The 20720-nt window shown below is 48.0% G+C and overlaps 1 protein-coding gene and 1 long non-coding RNA gene across 9 annotated transcripts in view; one reads left to right on the forward strand and one right to left on the reverse strand.

The window, feature by feature from the left end:
- CACNB4 (calcium voltage-gated channel auxiliary subunit beta 4) overlaps positions 1-20720 on the forward strand; it is a 48857-nt gene that overhangs the window by 14992 nt on the left and 13145 nt on the right. For 7 of the 8 annotated variants that reach the window (XR_009487288.1, XR_009487287.1, XR_009487289.1 and 4 more), the window contains exons 2-11: positions 8579-8698; positions 8953-9075; positions 12915-13045; positions 13819-13895; positions 14923-14942; positions 15052-15132; positions 16817-16875; positions 18858-18967; positions 19914-20065; positions 20486-20581. Coding sequence is in view for 5 of the 8 variants with exons in the window: in XM_059852455.1 (XP_059708438.1) it covers positions 8579-8698; positions 8953-9075; positions 12915-13045; positions 13819-13895; positions 14923-14942; positions 15052-15132; positions 16817-16875; positions 18858-18967; positions 19914-20065; positions 20486-20581 (969 nt within the window). In the remaining 3 variants the exon portion in view is untranslated. Of the gene's footprint in view, positions 1-8578; positions 8699-8952; positions 9076-12914; positions 13046-13818; positions 13896-14922; positions 14943-15051; positions 15133-16816; positions 16876-18857; positions 18968-19913; positions 20066-20485; positions 20582-20720 lie in introns of those variants that run through there. The other variant, XM_059852459.1, reaches the window with a different exon arrangement.
- LOC132330330 (uncharacterized) lies at positions 17151-20600 on the reverse strand. The gene is made up of 2 exons (XR_009487290.1): positions 20463-20600; positions 17151-20136 (listed from the first exon to the last, which is right to left on the reverse strand). It is a non-coding gene; the product is annotated as an uncharacterized LOC132330330 (long non-coding RNA).

Raw genomic sequence — 20720 nt, forward strand, 5'->3', positions numbered from 1 at the left:
TATTTTGGTTGTGTAAAGCCTGATGGTGTGGGAAGTGGTGACACCACTCTAGAAGAAAATCAGGACACTGTAATCATCAAAATCCTTAAAAAGAGATGTATATTCTTTAAATTAACTGTTGGAATTAGGAAGAGCATGCAGTGAAAGCAGACAGGTGGCAAGGATCTTCTCGACACTGAGGAAAATTCCACTTCATTCCTCACATGTGGAATACCCTGAAGGTTCTTGTGCTGCACATCCCTGCTTGGGGGACTGAAGTATTCCATGTGTGCTTGAAAGAGATGGGCTGGTTTTATTTGTTGGGAAGTTGAAAAACCATCTCAGCTAATGAATGGGTGCTGCTGATCAGTCCTCAAGGAGAACAAACTGAAATTTTTCCTTTGTTCAGCCTGGAGAAGAAAAGGCTTTGAGGACACCTCTCTGTGGCCTTCCAGTACCCTAAAGGCATTGTAGAGTGAGGGAGAGGGACTGGGGACAAGGATGGAGGGACAGGACCCAGGGAATGGCTCCCACTGCCAGAGGGCAGGGATGGGTGGGAGATTGGGAACTGGGAATTCCTGGCTGGGCTGGGATCCCAGAGCAGCTGGGGCTGCCCCTGGATCCCTGGCAGTGCCCAAGGCCAGGCTGGAGCAGCCTGGGACAGTGGGAGTGTCCCTGCCATGGCAGGGGTGGCACTGGATGAGCTTTAAGGTCCCTCCCAACTCAAACCAGTGTGGGATTCTGGGATTCTCTGGTGTCTGAGAGCAGTCCCAGCTTGGCACAGGTCATCCTTGTGGGGATTTGTGAAGGGGTTTCAAATGAGTTAGAGATGGGACCTCGGAGATTTTTAGATGATGGGATTTATTTTTCTTCTCTTCTGCACAGGCAGGAAGGGTAAGTTGGGCTCACACCGTCACTGCATGGCTCAGAAGGTCACAGGACCCTCAGTTACAAGATCTTTTAAGGATCTATTGACCAATAAAGCACTGCCAACAAGGATATTCATGGTTTAGACCCAATCCTTAAGTATTTTGTCTTATGGACTCCTGTGTGAGCTTTCTTAGCCAGTCATGTTATGGCACACAAACCTGCAGTGCTGCATTCTAAGCTCCTGGTTCACCTCTGTAACTACTTCTATTTTTCATATATTTTAAACTCTAAAACTCTGAACTTTCTTCTACTTAACATATTTCTACTTTAAACTATAAATCCACATTCTCACTTCTAGCACCTGAGTTTAGAAACCTTTTCCAAGGGCTCAGATCAAATCCTGTGTTTATTCCTGAACTTTGGCTTCCAGGCCCAAAGTTCTGAGAGTTCCCTACATTTCAGGTTCCAACACATCCTGGTTCTCCCAAAGGTGACCTGGTGACAGGAGAGCCCCGGGGAGAGCAAACCAAGCTAAGCTACATGAAATAAAGAGGGAAATAGAGAGCAACTGGAACAGAGTGAAATAAGGGGAGAAATGGGAGCTCGTCCTCTTGCAGATCCCCAGTTAAATGTCCCTGGTGCAGTAACAAGGAACTGGCTGGAGGTGTGATTATTTTTATTTAAGAAGTGATCCACCCCTGTGAGCAGGAGCTCTCCATCCCAGCCAGCACAGGAGGGTGATTGGAGGGTGGTTTAGGAACACACCATGTTATTCCAGCACTTCCTGGCTAAAGGCTGCATGTCTGAGGGAATGCTGTGGCAGCCCACATATGGCAGCCACAGATGCCTGTGTACTTGGGAGGATGATTAAGTTTCGTTTGGGGGCAGTATTTGTAATTTATTTTTTTTCCTGGAGACTTATAGAACATTCTTGCCTTCCCAACGTGTTATGTGGGACAGACACAGAGCATCCTCCTCACAGGAGAGCTGATTTAGGATACCAGGTGCACTTTTATTATCAGGTTTCATCAAACCCAACAGCAGCAGCTTCCCCAGAGCCTTGGGAAGATCATTCAATGCTTTCAAGAGCTGAAGTAATTAGAAAAAATAAAGCAGTGTCTCTGTGCCGTGTCAGCTTTAGTTTGGAGCCTTTTATCATGGAAAAATAGGACCTTTTTTCCTCTCCTGGGACTGCTGAATAGCTTTCCTGAAAAAGAGGGACCAGCTGCAGAAGGTGCAGCAAAATTCAGGCTGGAGGTGTTCAGGTGTTGATTCAGTCCCAGGTCTCACAACCTGCATTTGGAATAAAGCACAGATCAGAGCATTCCCAGGCAGATCTTTGCTGCTTTGTGGCTGAACAAAACCATGGAATTTGAAAGGTTTGTGTGTTCAAATTCGGATCACTTTGTTGGGTGAAAACCACCTGAGCCTGTAGCCATCCCTCTGACTGTGATCCTCACCTGTCCCTTTGCTCTGAGACTGGTGTGAAAAGAAGGAAGAAAAGAGCTTTAGGTGTTATTTTGTGGAGGAAGATCTGGATTTTTTACCTGTGAAAAGGAAAAGTTCAGAGCAGCTCATTTATTCTCTAACCACTCCCTCAGGCTTTGTGTGTACCTGCAGTGCCTGCTAAGCAAAATCTTGTGCCTTGCATGTTCATTTGAACATTACCAAAAGAGATGGGAGTATTTTGGCAGTAAATAGAGATATATATTACCAGTATTTTTTTTAAACTCTGTTTCTTAAATGTAGCAACACAATCTGTGCCGAACTGAAGGCAGCTGGAGAAAGGAGATAGACTGCAAGATTTGAAATCCAGGGTAAAAAAAAGAGATCAGGAAATGTTGGAAGAATTGCCCTATTTTCTAACAATTAGTATTCCCAAAGAAAAAACATGTTCTAACTACCTAGTAATTTCCAAATTGCTGAGACACCTAATGAGTTGTTTTAAATAAATTTACCAAACATATAGAAGGAAATAATTGCTGAGCATTTGATTCTGAAATCACAACTCGGTGCCAAGCGGTTGTGCAGCTGCCTTGGGTGTGCTGGGGATTCAGCAAGAAAATCATTTCCTTGGGAGCTGAACCTTGTCCTGGTTGGGCTTCCAGTGCCACATCCACGTGGGAATTTGTGGAAAAGTCCCACTGAACCTGTCTGCTCCCTGTTTAACATTGCAGTAGCTGGAATGGATGTTGTAGTTCGAGGGGGATGTTACTAGTTCCAGAGGATATTAAAGCAGAAGAGGGGCTGTGCTGCAGGTGTGGTCTCTGCACCCCTTTCCACGAGGGAATAATGCTGTGCTCTCCCTGCTGCTCCTGCTGCAGCTCCCATGGAATGCTCCCTCCAGCCTGGGCAGGATCTGCAGTACTTTACTGGACACACAGAGATTTTCCTGGCCCCGGTTTCCATTGCAGCACAGCAAGGTTTGCACGCCAAAGGAAGAGATCCCCACTGTTTTGTGTTTGCCTTTTAATTAATTACATCACCTGCCCAGTAATTAAATTTAGCTGCCCACCCTGAGTGCTGGGATGAGATGAGCACCAACTGTGGTGGCCACTGGCATTTAAAATGTGGGGGTTTCCAAAGTCCTCAACTTCTGGTTCTTGTTTTCATGTGAAAATGAGTTAATACCTATTTTCTGTGACCCCCATCTCCATGACATACTTCTGGTAGTAACCTGTGAGTTAAACCTGCTCCTCTGCACCTGGACCAGGGACATCTTTGCTGGGGCTTGGAGTGAGCTGCTTCCCCAGGGAATAATCTCTCCTGTGGGTTTTGTGGGGTGTTTTGAATGGTTTCTGGAGCATCCCTGGCATATGGCAGCATATGGCCCTGCAGCCATGCCTGTGCCTGTTTGCTCTCCTTGTGCTGTGTCAGGAGCTCTGGCAGCTCCCTGGGAACTCCTCAGGGGAGGACGTGGCCTCGATTCTCCTGGGAGCTTGCAGAGGGCTGAGGACACTTGGGCTTTTTCTGAGTTGAGGCTCCAGTTTGTGATGGATTTGTCTTGGGGGAAAGGGAGGATGGGCTGATGGAAGCTTCCTGCCAGGGAAAGGGCTGGGAGAGCTGGGGGTGTTCAGCCTGGGGAAGAGAAGGCTCTGGAGAGATCCTTCCAGGGCCTGAATGGGCTCCAGGAGAGCTGGAGAGGGTCTGGGGACAAGGGATGGAGAGACAGGACCCAGGGAATGGCTCCCACTGCCAGAGGGCAGGGATGGATGGGAGACTGGGAAGGAACTGTTTTCTGGGAAGGTGATAAGTCTCTGACACTGGTTTCCCAGAGAAGCTGTGGCTGCCCCTGGATCCCTGGAAGTGCCCAAGGCCAGGTTGGACAGGGCTTGGAGCATCCTGGGCTTGTGGAAGGTGTCCCTGCCCTGGAAGGAGATGAGCTGTAAGGTCCCTTCCAAGCCAAACCAGTCTGGGATTCCATGATCCCATGTCTGCTCTGATACGTTTAGTTGAGTTCCTGACCAATTTGAAAGCTTTGGAGAGACCTCTGGTTCAGCTGTTAGGTCTGTTGGGTAATCCCTGAGTTTGGCATCAGAACAGGACCTTTGGGATCTGTGGGAATTTGGCTTCCTGGGTCTTGCAGAATGAGACTGCCTTGAGTATCCAAAAACCTGTCGGGAAGCTGGGAGGTGCCAGGAGGGGTTGGTGTTGGGGAGGAAGGGAGAGGATGGCACAGAGGGTGAAGCATTCTGTGCTGTCCCCAGCTGGGATATTATCCCAACTCCACATTCCCAGTCACTGGGTGCCTGGGGGAGCTCTGCCATTGGCAGCCCTTTGTGCCCTGCAGTGCTGGGGGTGCAGGGTGAGCTCTGTGCTCTGCACTGCCATCCCCCCTGTTCCCAGCAGAGCAGGGTGTGTGGCTGAGCACAGAGCCTGTGTGCCCAGTGCCTGCTCATTCCAGGGTACAGGGAGGGGCTGCTGCAGTAAGGCCCTGCCTGGCCTGGTGGGGAGGGCAGGAGCTCTCTGTGAGCAGGGGTGTTTCCCCAAAGGCTCTCCCTGTTGGGATGGACCCACAGCACCCTAAATCTTTTCAGGAGAGCCTGCCTGTCATCTGGCTGATTGGAGCTGCTAATGGATTGCTGCTTTAATTGCACTAGCAGTGTGACAGAGCGTTCCTTAGGGATGGAGGGAGGGCTGTGGATTTATGGCACTTGGGGAAAAATTATTTGCAAGCTCAGTAAGTCTTTATTTTTCAGCTGTAACAGCTAAAGGTTGATTATTCCTTCAGAGAGCACAAAGGCTGGATGTGGCTGGATGTTGTAGTGTGCAGGAAGAGGATTCAGTCACCTCTTCCTCCCTGAAGTGCTGGGGCATCCCCATTCACCAGGAATGTTGTGTCACCCTTTCCACCTCAGCCCATCCTACAGCAGCCTCATGTGCAGGACCAGTCAGTGAGCAGGAGAATAGAAATGAGCAGACCCACTGTTCTTTCTGCTTTACCCTTCTCCCTGGCAGTTTTGGGATTGCTTCATACCTCCATGTTTTTAGCTAAGCTGAATTACATTAGTTGATGAGAGAGGGAGAAAATAAATAATACATTGCACCAAAAATGAATTCACAGGAGCTCAGAGTATAAAGGCTGTGAAGTAAGCAACAAGTCTTCAATTGCCTTGAATAATGTAATTATCTGGAAAAGCCTGTTTCAAATGGCCAAATCTGGTGTCACTTGAACTCACTGAAGCCCCACAAAGTTCCTCTGTCTTCCAGAGGGTTGTGGGATTTGGGTTAGTAAGGGTGGGATTGATTATTGGTCCTCAAATGTTACGTGTGAAACTGTGGGCACAGATGATATCCCCAAATGGCCAGTCTGCTGCTCTGAGCAGTGGGAAAATAAAGAAGTTAAAGGGTCTTTCTAGAGAATCCCAGAATCACCAAAGTTGGAAAAGCCCTCCAAGATCAAGTCCCAGTTGTGCCCAAGCTCTCCCCTTGTCCCCAGCCCAGAGCACTGAGAGCCACATCCAGTCCTTCCCTGGACACCTCCAGGGATGGAGAATCCACCATTCCCTGGACAGCCCCTGCCAGTGTCTGACCACCCTTCCCATTAAAACATTCTTCTTTTAGGAACATCTTGGTGTACAAAAAAAGAGGGGAAATGGCTTTCCTCTTTCTGTGTCTCTCATTCCCTACTGCAGTTTCAGCAAGTAGGAGCTGTCAGAGCAGAACTCACTGCACTTGGTGCTGAGCAGACAGCAGTGTTTGTGTTGGATTGTTGGGAAATATTCTGACAATATTCCACAATATTTCTGGCAATAATTCTGATCTCCAATCAAACATTTCAAACAGAACCCAAAACTCAGTACGAGTTTGGCTCCTTTTCTGCCCCTCTTGCTGCTATTTGCAGAGTGGTGCCTGATTTTCAGTGTGATGCTGCAGCTCAGCACCCTGTGAGTCACAGTCCTGGGGCTGCATCTTCCAGATAAGGCACTGGCTCTTGGGAGAGCCTTGGGAGAGCGGGGATCATGCGGCTGGGATTGTACCAATCCCTGGCACTTGGCACACGGGCACCGCTCAGCCTGGCACAGAGAGCAGCCGGGGGTGGCCTGGCAGCATCAGCTGCTCTGCCTCAGGCTCTTCTCTTCTGACAGCAGTAAATAAGTCACTGTTCAACACGCACCAGTACAAACCAGTATGGGCACTGTGGGTCCAGCACAGGGGTCTGCTCCAGTTAAATTCCCTCACTGAGCTGGGCTGGAGCACATCAGACCTGAGTGAGTAAATGACCAGCAGTGCCCCAGGGGTGCCCAGGTGGGCAGGAGGCCGGTGGTCCCTGGGCTGTGCCAGCCCCGGCGTGACACAGCCCCAGGGCAGTGCCCGTCCCTGTGCTGGCACTGCTGGGGCACCTCCAGGGCTGGGGACAGCTCTGGGACAAGAGGGACCCTGAGGGGCTGGAGCGGGGCCAGGGAAGGGAACGGAGCTGGGAAGGGGCTGGAGAATCCCTGAGGGAGCTGGGAAGGGGCTGTAGAATCCCTGAGGGAGCTGGGAAGGGGCTGGAGAATCCCTGAGGGAGCTGGGAAGGGGCTGGAGAATCCCTGAGGGAGCTGGGAAGGGGCTGGAGAATCCCTGAGGGAGCTGGGAAGGGGCTGGAGAATTCCTGAGGGAGCTGGGAAGGGGCTGGAGAATCCCTGAGGGAGCTGGGAAGGGGCTGGAGAATCCCTGAGGGGGCTGGGATGGGCTCAGCCTGGAGCAAAGGAGGATCCCCAGGGATCTTTTCCCTCTCTGGAATTCCCTGCCAGGAGGGGACAGCCGGGGGGGTCGGGCTCTGCTCCAGGGAGCAGGGACAGGAGCAGAGGGAACGGCCTCAGGCTGGCCCAGGGCAGCTCAGGGTGGGCACAGCAGGAATTTCCCCATGGAAAGGGGGCTCAGGCACTGAGAGGTGTCTGGGTGAGGCCTGGCCCAGGCTGTGGCTGCCGAGTTCCCTGCTCTCTGCTCCATCCCACAGGAAGCAGGAGGAAGAGCAGGATGTGCAGCTTCCCAGCTGGGAAGAGCTGAGCTGCTGCCAGCTCCTGATGCCACTGCTCAGCCTGGGGATGCTGCACTTGTTCCAGCTCAGGACCCTGAACTCTGCATCTTCCCAGCCTTTCCCAGCCCTTCCCAGCTCTCCCTGGGTGCAGGGTGTCCTGGAAGGAATTTTTTGGTGTGTTTAAAATCACATCTGTGGGTGAAGCTCCTGTTGGCAAATCCTGTTCTTGGCCTGGAGGAAATCTGCCTTTTCCCCAAAGGAGTATGGAGCAAGGAAAGAGCACAGGCTCCTCAGTGGTTCTGAGCCAGCAGAATCCTGATGGATGTGGATCCACAGGGATGGATGTGGATCCACAGGGATGGATGTGGATCCACAGGGATGGCCACGGATCCACAGCAGTGGACAGGGATCCACAGGGATGGCCATGCATTCACAGCAGTATTTAAGAATACTTTACATGGACAGTAAGAATATTGAATTTTACAGTGCCTGTGCTGCAGGATATAAATCAATATAAGAAAAAAATTTTAAAAAAAGGATATAATGCTGTAGAGAGGCTCTGTTGGAACACAGAGCCACAGATTGATCAGGAGTAAATATTCTCTGTTTTGCAAGGTTAAAGCTCTGTTTTTCCACCAGCCCCACACACTGGCCCCAGTGGGATGCTGGAGTCAGGCTGGTCTCTATAAAGAGAGGATCCACTCCTCATTATCCTGAAAAATGCCCAAAAAATGGCAAAAATCCAACTGTGGCAGCACCTCCTTTCCCCCCTTGCAGGCTGATGCTCTCTGCTGCTGCCTGAACATGCTGCTTTCATGTCATATCAATACAGAGCTGTTGAGCAGCTTTAATAATGTCATTTTTGCCACTTTTCCCCCCTGGAAGCCCAGGAGAAAGCTCTGTGTGAATGGGAACAAAGCTCTTACACAACAGAGCATATTCATGGGGAGGGATGATTCAAACCAAGCTTTATAATTCCTTAATTATATTTGATGTGACCTAACCCTTGACAATCCTGAGTCTGAGGCTGTCAAACAGGATATGAGTATTATAAAGACTTCTGGACAGTGCCCAGAGCTGAGCTGGATTTTACTGTGTCAGTAAGAAAGTGAAGGAGAGAGGTTTTCTCAGCATTTTTGTCTATGTAAAAATCACTCCAAAAAAAATAAAGAAACCAATTACTTTTAAAGTATTTTTAAAATTGGACTGGGGAGGGGGTTTCTGTTCCTTACCTGTGCTTTCTCAGTGAGCTGGCTTTCCTTCCAGGGCTCAGCAGATTCGTACACGAGCAGACCCTCAGACTCTGATGTCTCTTTGGAAGAGGACAGGGAAGCAATCCGCCAGGAAAGGGAGCAGCAAGCAGCCATCCAGCTTGAGAGGGCCAAGGTGTGTTCTGCTCACTAGGTCATGGAGGTGCCTTCTGCCTGCTGGTAAAATTCACACTTTCTTTTGAAATACTTTGGCAGTTGAGTCCAAGTATCTGCAGAGAAGATGTTTGGGGAATTTAGTGCAAATTCTCCTCTAAATGGGGATATTCTCCAGGGAGCTGAGCTCTGCTGGCCTGGGTGAAATTATTAGGGCTGCATTTTTATGGATGAGAAGTTCCCAGTGTTTTTGATGGGTTTTATTTCTGTTTGTAGTCCAAACCAGTAGCATTTGCTGTCAAGACCAACGTGAGTTACTGTGGGGCTCTGGATGAAGATGTTCCTGTCCCAAGCACTGCCATCTCCTTTGATGCCAAGGACTTCCTCCACATTAAAGAGGTAAAACCCAGGAAAAGAGGGTGGGAAAGGGAATCTTTCTACAGGCCAGGGGCTTTGATTTGAACAGCTGAGCCATATCCAGGAGGGCACAGTGAGGATGAGCTGGTTCTTCATCCCTCCTGGAGTTCCTGCTTATCCTGCCCTGTTGGAACACTTGGTGTTAGCAACATGTTGGAATTCCATCACTCAGGAAGGAATAATACCCTTTAAAGGGGTGGGTTCAGATTCTTTTCATCAGAAGCAGTTTGTGGTGGATCAGAGCTGGTGCAGGAGAAAGGGATTCCGTGGAGCACTAAGGATTTTGTGGAGCAGCACCAGGTCATGCCAGGTCCTCCAAAAAACACCAGATAGGCTCCTTCCAGAGAGGAAGTAACACTTAGGATAATGCAGTAAGCAAAGAAAATCCTGAAGAGGACAGATGCAAAAATAAGGGGGAAAATGGAATAAATGAGCCCTGAGTATGGCTTTGGTAGAGAAAATTGCATTTTATTGCATGCTGAGCATATTTTATGCAGTTTTTTTATCTGAAGTGAGCCCTCCACATTTGCATAACCCCCTGTTGTGCTGTGGATTGGTACAGAGGCTTGCAGCTTGCAAAAGCACTTTTTCATCTCTGCATTTTGGGTTTATTTTGGGGTGTTCAGTGCTCATCTGTGTCTTTCTTTGAACACGTGTTCATCATCACTCCAGAGCACTGATCTCCCTTAGACAGAGCACATTCAGGAGGAAAACACCTGCTGCTGCCCCTCCTCTGGTGCTGGAACAGGGAATTGCTTCACATCCCCTCTCCCTGAGAGGGAAAGGCAGTAAATTCCCTTTTCCCAGTTTTTAACCTTGGTTTTCCTGGACCTGGCCACCTTTATTGTCAGGGCACTGATTGAGCTGCACACTCCAAGCTCCTGTCATGCTGCCCTGTACATTTTTCCAGACAAGTGTCCCAAATCCATGTCTTGGCATTCCATGAGTTGTCTCCCGAGGTCTAAAAACCCAGGATCACACTGCCACTGAGCTGGAAACCATCTGGGTGCTGGTGTTTGTCAGCTCAGCCTGCCTGGAGCTGGAGCTCAGCAGGATTTGGGGAATGGTTCCCCATGCTGCAGAAAGGCTTGGCAGGATTTGTTTTTTCAGTGATTCCAGGTTTTGGAATGTTGCTGAGCTGGGTACAAAGTCAGGTCACCCTCTGGCAGGATGGAGCAGAGGCAGTGAGTGAGGAGCTGCTATTTTGAGGCTGTGCCCTGTATGTCTCATCTGTCTCCTCCAAACTATACATTGTGTGCCTGCTTAAAGGATGAAATGGCAACAATTCCTGACAGAGCAGAAGGAATCATGGGCATGGCAACCAGGAGAGGGAACGTGCTCCTCCCACACACACAGAGTAACAGAGGGGAGGGGATGACCTAATGCAGATAAATCCTGGGTCCCTCACTGCAGCCTTGGCATTCGTGTGTTCAGGTGCTCTCAGCATAACCCAGACTGGCTTGGGGTGGAAGGGACCTTAAATGGGCAGGGACATTTCCACTGTCCCAGGCTGCTCCAGGCCCTGTCCAGCCTGGCCTTGGACACTGCCAGGGATCCAGGGGCAGCCACAGCTGCTCTGGGCACCTGTGCCAGGGCCTGCCCACCCTCCCAGCCAGGAATTCCCAATCTCCCATCCATCCCTGCCCTCTGGCAGTGGGAAGCCATTCCCTGGGTCCTGTCCCTCCATCCTTTGTCCCCAGTCCCTCTCCAGAGGGCTGATTCTGATCTATGTCTAGAAGCATCACTCAGAGGTCCATGAAGAAAGATTCCCATGGTCAGGCTGTGCCTTTAGAGCCAAAATGGAGCAGGCAGTGCCCTTGGAACTCAGGTTCTGCAGAGACTGGTTTTGTAGAGTCAGACTGGTTTGGGTTGGAAGGGACCTTAAAGCCCATCCAGCACCACCCCTGCCCTGGGCAGGGACACCTCCCACTGTCCCAGGCTGCTCCAAGCCCTGTCCAGCCTGGCCTGAGACACTTCCAGGGATGGGGGCTCCACAACCTCTCAGGTCACTGATTTCCAACAGCAGGATGCTGAATCCTGAAGGATTTGTCTGGTTCACAAATGGAAGTAGTTCTGTAGCTTAACATACTTCAAATAAAGCTTTGCTCACTGCCACTGTGTGAATCAAGGTCAGAACAGCAGGAGGAATAAATACTTACTTGGAATGATCAAATCATGGAACCTCTTGCCTAAATATATAAAAGAGGATAAAGAGGGTTTTTCAGCATATGAGGATTGCATTCCCTTAGCTTTTATTACATGTTCATATTTATGATTGGGTTAATGTTCAGATATCTGGGTTGATAAAAACCCATTTATTTTCAGGGCTGGGTCTCTGTGTTTCAGAGTCATTACCAGGCACTGCTGCACCTTTGACAGCAGGGCCTCAGTGTTTCTGTGTTCCTGCAGGAGCTGAAGTGCCTGCAAATGTGGAGCCAGGAGCAGGGATGATCTTGAAGATGAGATCCCTGTGATGGCTTTTTCCTCGAGGCAGCAAACAAAACCCATTCACTCGTGCTGCTCTTAATGACTCCAGAGTCAGTTGTGAAAAGCAATGTTTCTTTTGAACACCGAGCTGCCTAATGAAGCAGAACAGAGGAGAGGCTTTTCAGATACTTTTCTTCAAAAGCTCTGCTGGCAGCAGCTACAACAAATCCTTTTCCACTCCAATATCTACCAGGATCCTGCTTTTCATTTTGCCATCATTAGGGACAGACCAGACTTTCAATAAAGCAGAAGAATATATGTTAGTAAAGGTCAATGATAAAATATTATGCTTTAGGTATATATTGAAGTTTCTTCCTAAAGGTGAATTTTTCGTCATCTGTCATAACCTGTTAATAACATTCCTACAAATACCTGGAGAGGAGGAAGGGAAAGTGGTGATCTTTTGTCTAGACCATTAAATATGACAAGCAATGTTTGATGGGAAGCTGGAGGTGTTATTTTTATGTTTGCTGCTGGGAGGTTGTTTGGTGGCTTCAGCTCAAAGAAATGAGTTCTGCTCATTAAATCAAGCTTGAAATTAAATCAGCAAGGGCCAGGACGAGGGGAAGTGGCCTCGGTGCTCTGCTCTCACACATGAGCCTGGTTCATTATCCAGAGTGGAACTAAGGAGTGTGGGTAGCTGTTGGGAAGGATCAAAGTTTGACAAGAAAGTCTCACAGATAATGTGTGCTTGGCAGGAAGATCTCTGAGTGTGGAACCTGAGAATGAAATAGAGATGGAAGCAAGTTTTGATATAGAAGAATAATAGATGTGTAAATTGAGGCTTGCTGAGCCAGTCTTGCTGGACAGCTAAGAAAGTAAAGGCTATGTCAAGTTGGAAAGAGACTTTATGACTTAGAGCAAAGGATAAGCTGACCACAAACAAAAGGATGTTTTTACCAAGCAGAAAGATACCACAGGCAAACAAGACATGTCCATGTGGCAAGTAGAAAAAAGGTTTAAGAATTTTCCACTGCAAGAAAACTGAAAACAACTTTAAGCTTAAACTGTGACATACTAACTCATGTGATTGGATAGTATTGACCATAATATGTTAATGACAGTAGTCAGGATAGGCTGTAGGGAAAGTAAAGGTATAGATTGGTTCTTATGCATGAAGATGCTCAGCAAAGAAAAGTGTACAATGCAATGGAACCAAAACCAAAGGGTCTTCAGGCTTGGCTGCAGCGGGAGCTGAGAGCTGTGGGCACAGGCTCTGTCACCCATGTCCCTGGACTGCTGTAACAGCTGTAACAGTTTGTCACCTCCATGAGGAGGTAACAAAGGGAGGGAACTGGGGAGCTGGAGCGGGCAGGACCCTGTCTGTGTTGCAGAAATACAACAACGACTGGTGGATAGGGAGGCTGGTGAAGGAGGGCTGCGAGATCGGCTTCATCCCGAGCCCGCTGCGCCTGGAGAACATCCGCATCCAGCAGGAGCAGAAGAGGGGCCGCTTCCACGGAGGGTGAGCACAGCCTGGCCTTTGCAAACCACCTCCAAGCCTTCCTCAGCCCGGGCAGCATTTCCAAAGGTCACCTGCTGCTGCTTTATTGCAGGGCATTTGCAGTGTTGGGTTTGGGATTCCCGCTGGACGTGCGGATTTGCGGAGAGCGGGAGATGTTGGTGATGAGAAACAAAAATGGGTTTGACTTTGGGAAAGAGCAGTGAGGGATAATGACAGGAATTTCTGAGAGTTTTGTGTAAGGCCCATGGCCTTAAGTCAGCTGGGACTCAAAGTCTCCCAGATTTTTTCCAGCTTTCTTCGATTGTGGTTTTTTTTCTTCCTTTTTATCTTTTCTCTCCATTTTGGCCCAAACCAGACTTTGTACTATCAGCTTTGCCATCCTTTATTCTTCATGTTCCAGCCTGAGGTTTTTGAGTCTTCACCCTGCCAGACCTGGAGACTGCAAATCCTTGGAAAAAGGTCTGGGAGACAGACCTGGGAAATGCTTTCACAATGGTTGAACAGCATCCAAATTTCTTCTATAATTTTTAACACAACTTCAGGGGCAGCCAGTGGGTCTCAATATACAGAGAAATTATTGAGTTCAGTGAGATGCTGCTGGATTTGTATGATAAAATTCCATATTATAATGATAAAACAGTTAATACTTAGCTTTTATAGTTAGAGTCCTTTATGTTGGTGTGACCTTGTGATTCCTCATGGGACAATTCCTCCCCAAAACCTCCCACATTTCAGGGTGCCTGGTGTTAATGGGGGTCTTTCTGCTGCTGCAGGAAATCCAGTGGGAATTCTTCTTCAAGCCTTGGAGAGATGGTTTCTGGCACATTTCGAGCCACACCTACAGCCACAGGTAAGACAGGATTGATTCAAGGAAACCCTTGCTAATAATTCTCTTTGAAAGCCCTACATGAGAAATGCAGGTTGTCCACTTTGCTGAGTTACTGAGATGTTTTCCAGCAAAGTGTTTGTGTGCACAGGGCAGGAGGACACCTCTTCCCAGCCTGCAGGAGTTGCTGAGGGCTGGGAAAAATCCTTGGGAACAGTGGCAGCTGCCCCAGTGTAATGCACAGACAGTTTAATGCACAGGTTGGCCAGTTTAATGTATAGAATACCCAGTTTAATGCACAGAATGCCCAGTTAAATGCACAGAATGCCCAGTTTAATGCAGAATGCCCAGTTAAATGCACAGGTTGGCCAGTTTAATACATAGATTGCCCAGTTTAATGTATAGAATACCCAGTTTAATGCACAGATTACCCAGTTTAATATATAGAATGCCCAGTTAATTGCACAGATTGCCCAGTTTAATGTATAGAATACCCAGTTAATTGCACAGATTGCCCAGTTTAATGTATAGAATACCCAGTTAATTGCACAGATTGCCCAGTTTAATGTATAGAATACCCAGTTTAATGCACAGATTACCCAGTTTAATATATAGAATGCCCAGTTAATTGCACAGATTGCCCAGTTTAATGTATAGAATACCCAGTTTAATGCACAGATTACCCAGTTTAATATATAGAATGCCCAGTTAATTGCACAGATTGCCCAGTTTAATGTATAGAATACCCAGTTTAATGCACAGATTACCCAGTTTAATATATAGAATGCCCAGTTAATTGCACAGATTGCCCAGTTTAATGTATAGAATACCCAGTTTAATGCACAGATTGCCCAGTTTAATATATAGAATGCCCAGTTAATTGCACAGATTGCCCAGTTTAATGTATAGAATACCCAGTTTAATGCACAGATTGCCCAGTTTGGTCAGACCTGAGCAGAGGGAGGTGCTCAGACAGAAATCAAAATGCTTTGGCAAAGGGATTTCTGGTTGCCTGTGTGTGTTTTAACCAAGTTCTCATTTGGTCTTCTAGCAAAACAGAAACAAAAAGTGGTAAGTAATGCTTTTGTTTCCGTTTTATTTCCTCCTAATTCACAATTGCCAGGATTTCCCTGTGGAGGTTGTTTGCCTGTTGATCTGAAGGGTTGTTTTTTCCCTCTAGACAGAACATATTCCCCCCTATGATGTGGTGCCATCAATGAGACCTGTGGTGTTGGTGGGCCCATCACTCAAAGGCTATGAGGTATGGACTGAGGTGTTTGTAATTAATTCAACTTTCATGATCTCTGATCATCCTCAGTAATTCTGTGTGTGGCTCAGTGCAAGTGGTTTATGATAATTTCAAGTGATTTAGCTTAAATAATTACCAAAATGTTCTGTAAGAGCTAAGAGTTACTTCTGACTTGTACTGTTTTAAGCTCTGTACAAATCCATTCTTTTCAGTGCACTCATTCCTGATTAAATCAAGTAAAAAAGAGAATTTGTGTCTGCTAGAAGAAGTCAAATTAATGAGCTGGACTCTGCACATGAAAAATGTTCATCAAACCAGCCCATGCTTTGAACTTCATTAGCAAAACATTTGAAGGAGCTTCCTTGTTGTCTGCTTTTTTCACTTTATTAATAAATTCAAATATTTTGCAAAGAAACCTTTAACCCTCCTAAAAGATTGCCCAGGTGGGAGTGGGCAGGATAATGTGCTCAGATAACCAGGACAGCCTTTTCTAGGCTGCTGCAGGTTCAAGTGAGCATTTCCCATGTGCTAAAACAAGCAGAGACTTTTAGCAGGGCAATTCAGGGAGCTCAACCATCTGGGAAGTGCTGAACCAGGAACGAAATGAACATAAAATCAAAGATATACTTCATTAAGCTTAATTAATGTTGCCAGTAATTTATAGGATATTATTAAACATATGGGAATGGTTCTTTTTGGGAGGTGACAGCCCTGGCATAATGCAGTGTTCTGGCATTGTTTTTATGTGAGAGTGACTGAAGGTGCAGCTCAGCAGAGCAGGTACTTCATGTTCTGCTCTCTGCCTTTTAATTTGATGGGGAAGTTTTTTGACAGGAGTAAATTCCCTCTGTGCTGCACCACAGATCAATTTACCTCTTGAGTTTGGAGGGGAGAGAGGTTGTTTGTTCATAAAAACCTCTTCAAATCTGCCACCCTGTCTCTCTTTTTGAATAAAACAACACCAGACACAACACCTTGAACATACAGATGTGTAGAAATGGTAACACTGAATATTAATTTCAAAAATACTTGATCTTACTTGGGGGAATTTATTTTGACTGTTTTTTCCTGCCTAAATGCTGAGGGAATCAGTTGGAAGGAGGGAAATAAATGGCAGAGAGGCCTGGGGGCTTTGATGAAGCTCCTGCCTGGCCTGGCAGATAATAATTGTCAGCCTGAGCTGTCCTGCAAAGGACAGGGAGCTGCTCAGTAAATCAGGTGGCAGAGGTGGCAGCCCTTGGGGCTGGGCAGCTCAGCTGTTCCCAGCCCCAGCAGGGGGAAGATGCCATGTTTTTGCTGTCATCCCTCTGTGAGAGCAGTCCCCAGCAGGCCAGATCTCAGCCCTGAGGTCTGAAGGCCACTGGGACAGTGCTGGGTAGGAAAAGCCCAAGTGCTGTGCCCAGCAAACATCCCCCATGGCTGTGCCCTGCTGTGCAGCTTTGGGATGGGTGGGGAAGGGGGTGAGGAGAGCTCAGTGCAGCTCAGGACAGGAGCACACACAGGGGCAGCTCTGAGTCAGGAAACTTGCAGGGATTCACTGCCAAGTGCTGTGGCAGGACGTGGCACTGGGATGGTTCTGCCCAGCAAGGGTGTGGATTGTTGGCTGTATCCCTGCCTTCTACTCACCTCTTTCCTTCCTTTTGGCTTCTTTCTCTCCCTGTCCATCCCCCTGCTCAATCTCCTCCCCTCTGCCAAGGTGACAGACATGATGCAGAAAGCTCTCTTTGACTTCCTGAAGCACAGGTTTGATGGGAGGTGAGAAACTCTGTCCTTCTCATGCTGCTTTACCCATGTGTTACTAACATTTCAGTCAATTATTTTATTTTTTTTTTAATGCCAGAGGGTTTGCTGCATGATCAAAGCTGATTTTCTGGCTTTGTGTCACCACTGAAGAGTGGGACACAGCTCATGTGTTACTAGGGGTGCACATGTCTGCATTTCTGCCATGGCTGGGCTAGGATTTCTTAGTTTAACACAAGAATTCTGTCTCAGTGTCTTCCCAAAACCTAAGAAAAATCAGTTCTAAAATATTCCTTATATGAGATTTTATTTTGACTGCCTTAAGTAGGAAAAATACTGAAAAGGGTGGTTGGAAGAAGGAAATGCTGAGGAATAAAGCACAGAAAAAGAATTGTAAGGAGGCTTCATCTTCAGCTGGAGCAGCATTTCCTGGTGAGCTGTAGAGGATCATTTGGATTTCCTTGCTGGGAGCACTGGCTTGGTCCATGGCATCACCTCAGTCCTTGTAGGTGTCTGCTGCCTGTTTGGGATGTTCTGCCCTTCCCAGTTAGTTCAGGATATTCCAAGTGGGAAAAGAGGCTGTTCTGGTGACACATAACACTAAGTCAGGTTTGAAGTACCCAAAGCACCAGGGCAGGGAAAATGATGTTCTGTAGAAGAGCTGGAGCAGGATTTATGGATTTTAGGAGTGAGGAGGTGGCAGTGCTGAACTGATCCCTCAACAGCTCAGAGAGAACATTTAATGATCAACTTCTGTGCAAAGTCTCTCCTCCCCTGGCCTGTCCTGAGCTGCTCAGCTCAAGTGATTTCTGGAAGTCCTAATTCCATCAGCAGTATTGGCAGCTGGATCAGGTGGGAGTATGAAATTTCAGCAGTGGAGAGCTCAGTGCCACCAGCAGCCTGACACCATTGATTTTAGCTCTGAGGAACTCAGGAAAAAGCTGCTTCATGGTCCTGCCAACTTTCATGGCTTTGTGGTCTTTCTCCTCCCTCCCTTTTCTTTCTTCTTTCTTTCTTTCCACCTCTTCTGCAGTTCTGGGAGAGGTCCACGTTACCAAGGAAGGAGCTGAGTGTCCAAGGAAGAGCCTTTCCAGAGGCATCAGAGAGACCTGACTCCTTCCCTGCCTCTGAATTCCCTTGGCTTTGCCAGCTCCTTCCTTTGTAACTGCAGCCTCCCCTGCTGGCCAGTGAGCCCAAGACCCACAGTCCATTCACTGCTGTTTTACACTCATTTTTACCTTTGGCCTCCACTGTATGCATTTATTTATGTATTGTACAGAAAAAGAACTGCACTTCTTTTTAACTCTGAAGCTGAAAATTCCACTTAGAGCTGCGTAAATCTTAGGTTCTGTGCAAGAGCTGCTGGTCATTCCCAGCTTGCTTTCCTTCCATTTTTCCTGGCTCCTTGGCTCATCCCAGGCCTCCTAAATGGATTTGACACGAGGGGATTGTGTGGTCTTTGCTTTGTAACATTTTGTGTCTGCTGACAGATGAAGTAAATAGATCACCTGCCTTAGGTTAAAGAGGTGCAGTGAAGTCAAACTTGAGTTCAGGCAGCCCAGAGAGCTCCACTTCCTTTTCTCCTGCTCATGCCAGCCCCTGGCACAGCTCCCTGTCAGCTGGGCTGGGTTTACTCCTGGTGTAACTCTGAGGAAGAGGAAGTGCTGCTACATTGCAGCTCCCTTGTTCTGGGTGCCCCAAGCCTCACATAACCCACAGCATTTATGGCACTGTGTAAATTCATGCAGGAGATGAGTGAGCTGGGAGGAGGAAAGTTAATTAATGCACTAAGGAGAATAGCAGGAACTCCATCCCAGGGCTCAGGGAATAGGAAATACATCCCAGTCACCCAGCACTTCTGTTCGTTTGTTCTTTAATGATGCCATAACTCATCTGGAAACATGCCTGAGCCTGTTTGGTTGTGTCTGCCCTTTGGAATGGGCTGTGCCTGTGGAAATCCCACTCCTGTGTTTGTGTGTGCTGTGCTCTCCTGCCAGGATATCCATCACCAGAGTGACAGCTGACATCTCCCTGGCCAAGAGGTCTGTGCTCAATAACCCCAGCAAGAGGGCCATCATCGAGCGCTCCAACACCAGGTCCAGCCTAGGTAAGGCCCTGGCACAGGTGCACTCAGGCTGGGCTTACACCAGGGGGGCAGGCCACCAATCCAGCCTTCCAGTCTGGGCTGGAAGGGACCCACAGGATCATGGATCCAGCTCCTGGCCCTCACAGACACCCCAAAACCCCACCCTGGGCACCCCTGGGAGCGCTGTCCAAACCCTCCTGGAGCTCTTGGGAATGTGCCATTCCCTGGGGAGCCTGGGCAGTGCCAGCACCCTCTGGGGGAAGAGCCTTGCCCTGAAATCCAACCTGACCCTCTGCTGGCTCAGCTCCAGCCATTCCTGAGATCACAGCCGTGGTGCAGATTTAAATGTGTCTACAGCATTTTCCTGCATAATCCTGAGCTGGCCTCTCAGCTCCTCCTCCTTCCCAGCCCTGTGCTTTTAATTCCACATCACAAGGAGCCAAAGAGCTTTCACTTGTCCAGCCAAGGAAATGTCATTCCTGACCCTGGGAGCAGTTGTGTGTTTAATTTTGAGCAGTTACAGCTGAATTTTGCTGTCTGGCTGTGAGACTTTGGGTCCTGCTCCCCTCAGTGTCAGGACTGCTGGGGAGCAGTGGCCTGAGGAATTTTTATTTGGACTCCATGATCCTGGAAGTCTTTTCCAGCCTTGATAGTTCTGTGATTGTGTGGTTCTTTCTTGCACAAGGGTGGAAATTTCTGGGTGTCACGTGCATTCCAACATCCTGCTCTCTGGGACACCTTCCCAGGATCTAAGAGGAGTTGGGTTTGGTAAAAAAAAAGAACAAATTCCAAATCTCTGCCATCCTTAGTGAGTGCCTGCACTAGAGGTACAGGTAACAGGTTATTTTATGGCAATGCCATCAATTCACAGGTGAAGTCTGTGACAGTAAGTGGGTGAGCACATTTTTATCCCAGTGCTCAGGGGTTCAGTGGTTTCTGAACAAACCTGCTTTGTTTTCCTTTGCAGCTGAAGTGCAGAGTGAGATTGAAAGAATCTTTGAGCTGGCCAGGTCCTTACAGCTGGTTGTCCTGGATGCAGACACTATAAATCACCCTGCACAGCTTATCAAGACATCTCTAGCACCAATTATTGTCCATGTGAAGGTGTCCTCTCCAAAGGTAATTCCTCACCTTAAGATCCAGGAGGGAGCTGGAGGGCAGGGTGGGTATGGGCAGTGTGGAATCTGCACCTGAAAAGGAGAAAAAGTGTCATAATGCACTGCTGGTGTGCTACAGTCCATCCAGCAATCCAGATAATTCTCTATAAATAGAATTTTCATGCTTCTCTATTGTCACAAATAACTTAGGACTTAAAGTGGGATAAAGCAGAAATGCATTTGAAATTTTTCAAGGGCTCAAACATGATCCAGAGGGAAATGTTCCCAGTTCTCAGAAGGGTTATCAGAAAGGTTTGGGATATTCAAGGGCAGTGTTTTATGGAGAGCTTCTGCCCTTGGTAATCCCTCAGGGGAATGTCAGGCTGAGCTTTAGGGAGATAAATGATCCTGAAACTCACCTTTTGCCCTTTCCTCCTGGCAGGTTCTGCAGCGACTGATCAAGTCCAGAGGGAAGTCACAAAGCAAACACTTGAACGTCCAGTTGGTGGCAGCTGATAAACTTGCACAATGCCCACCAGTAAGTACAGAGGAGAGGCTGAAGAACTCCTGCTTTGTGGAATTCTGCTGATTCCTGCTGTGCTGATCCCTGTGCAGAGCTGGCTCCATCCATTATCACTCCCTGGTGATGCTCACACGGCCCTGCACTCGTGAGGCAC

Source organism: Haemorhous mexicanus, chromosome 8, assembly GCF_027477595.1.
Source record: "Haemorhous mexicanus isolate bHaeMex1 chromosome 8, bHaeMex1.pri, whole genome shotgun sequence".
NCBI classification, from domain to species: domain Eukaryota; kingdom Metazoa; phylum Chordata; class Aves; order Passeriformes; family Fringillidae; genus Haemorhous; species Haemorhous mexicanus.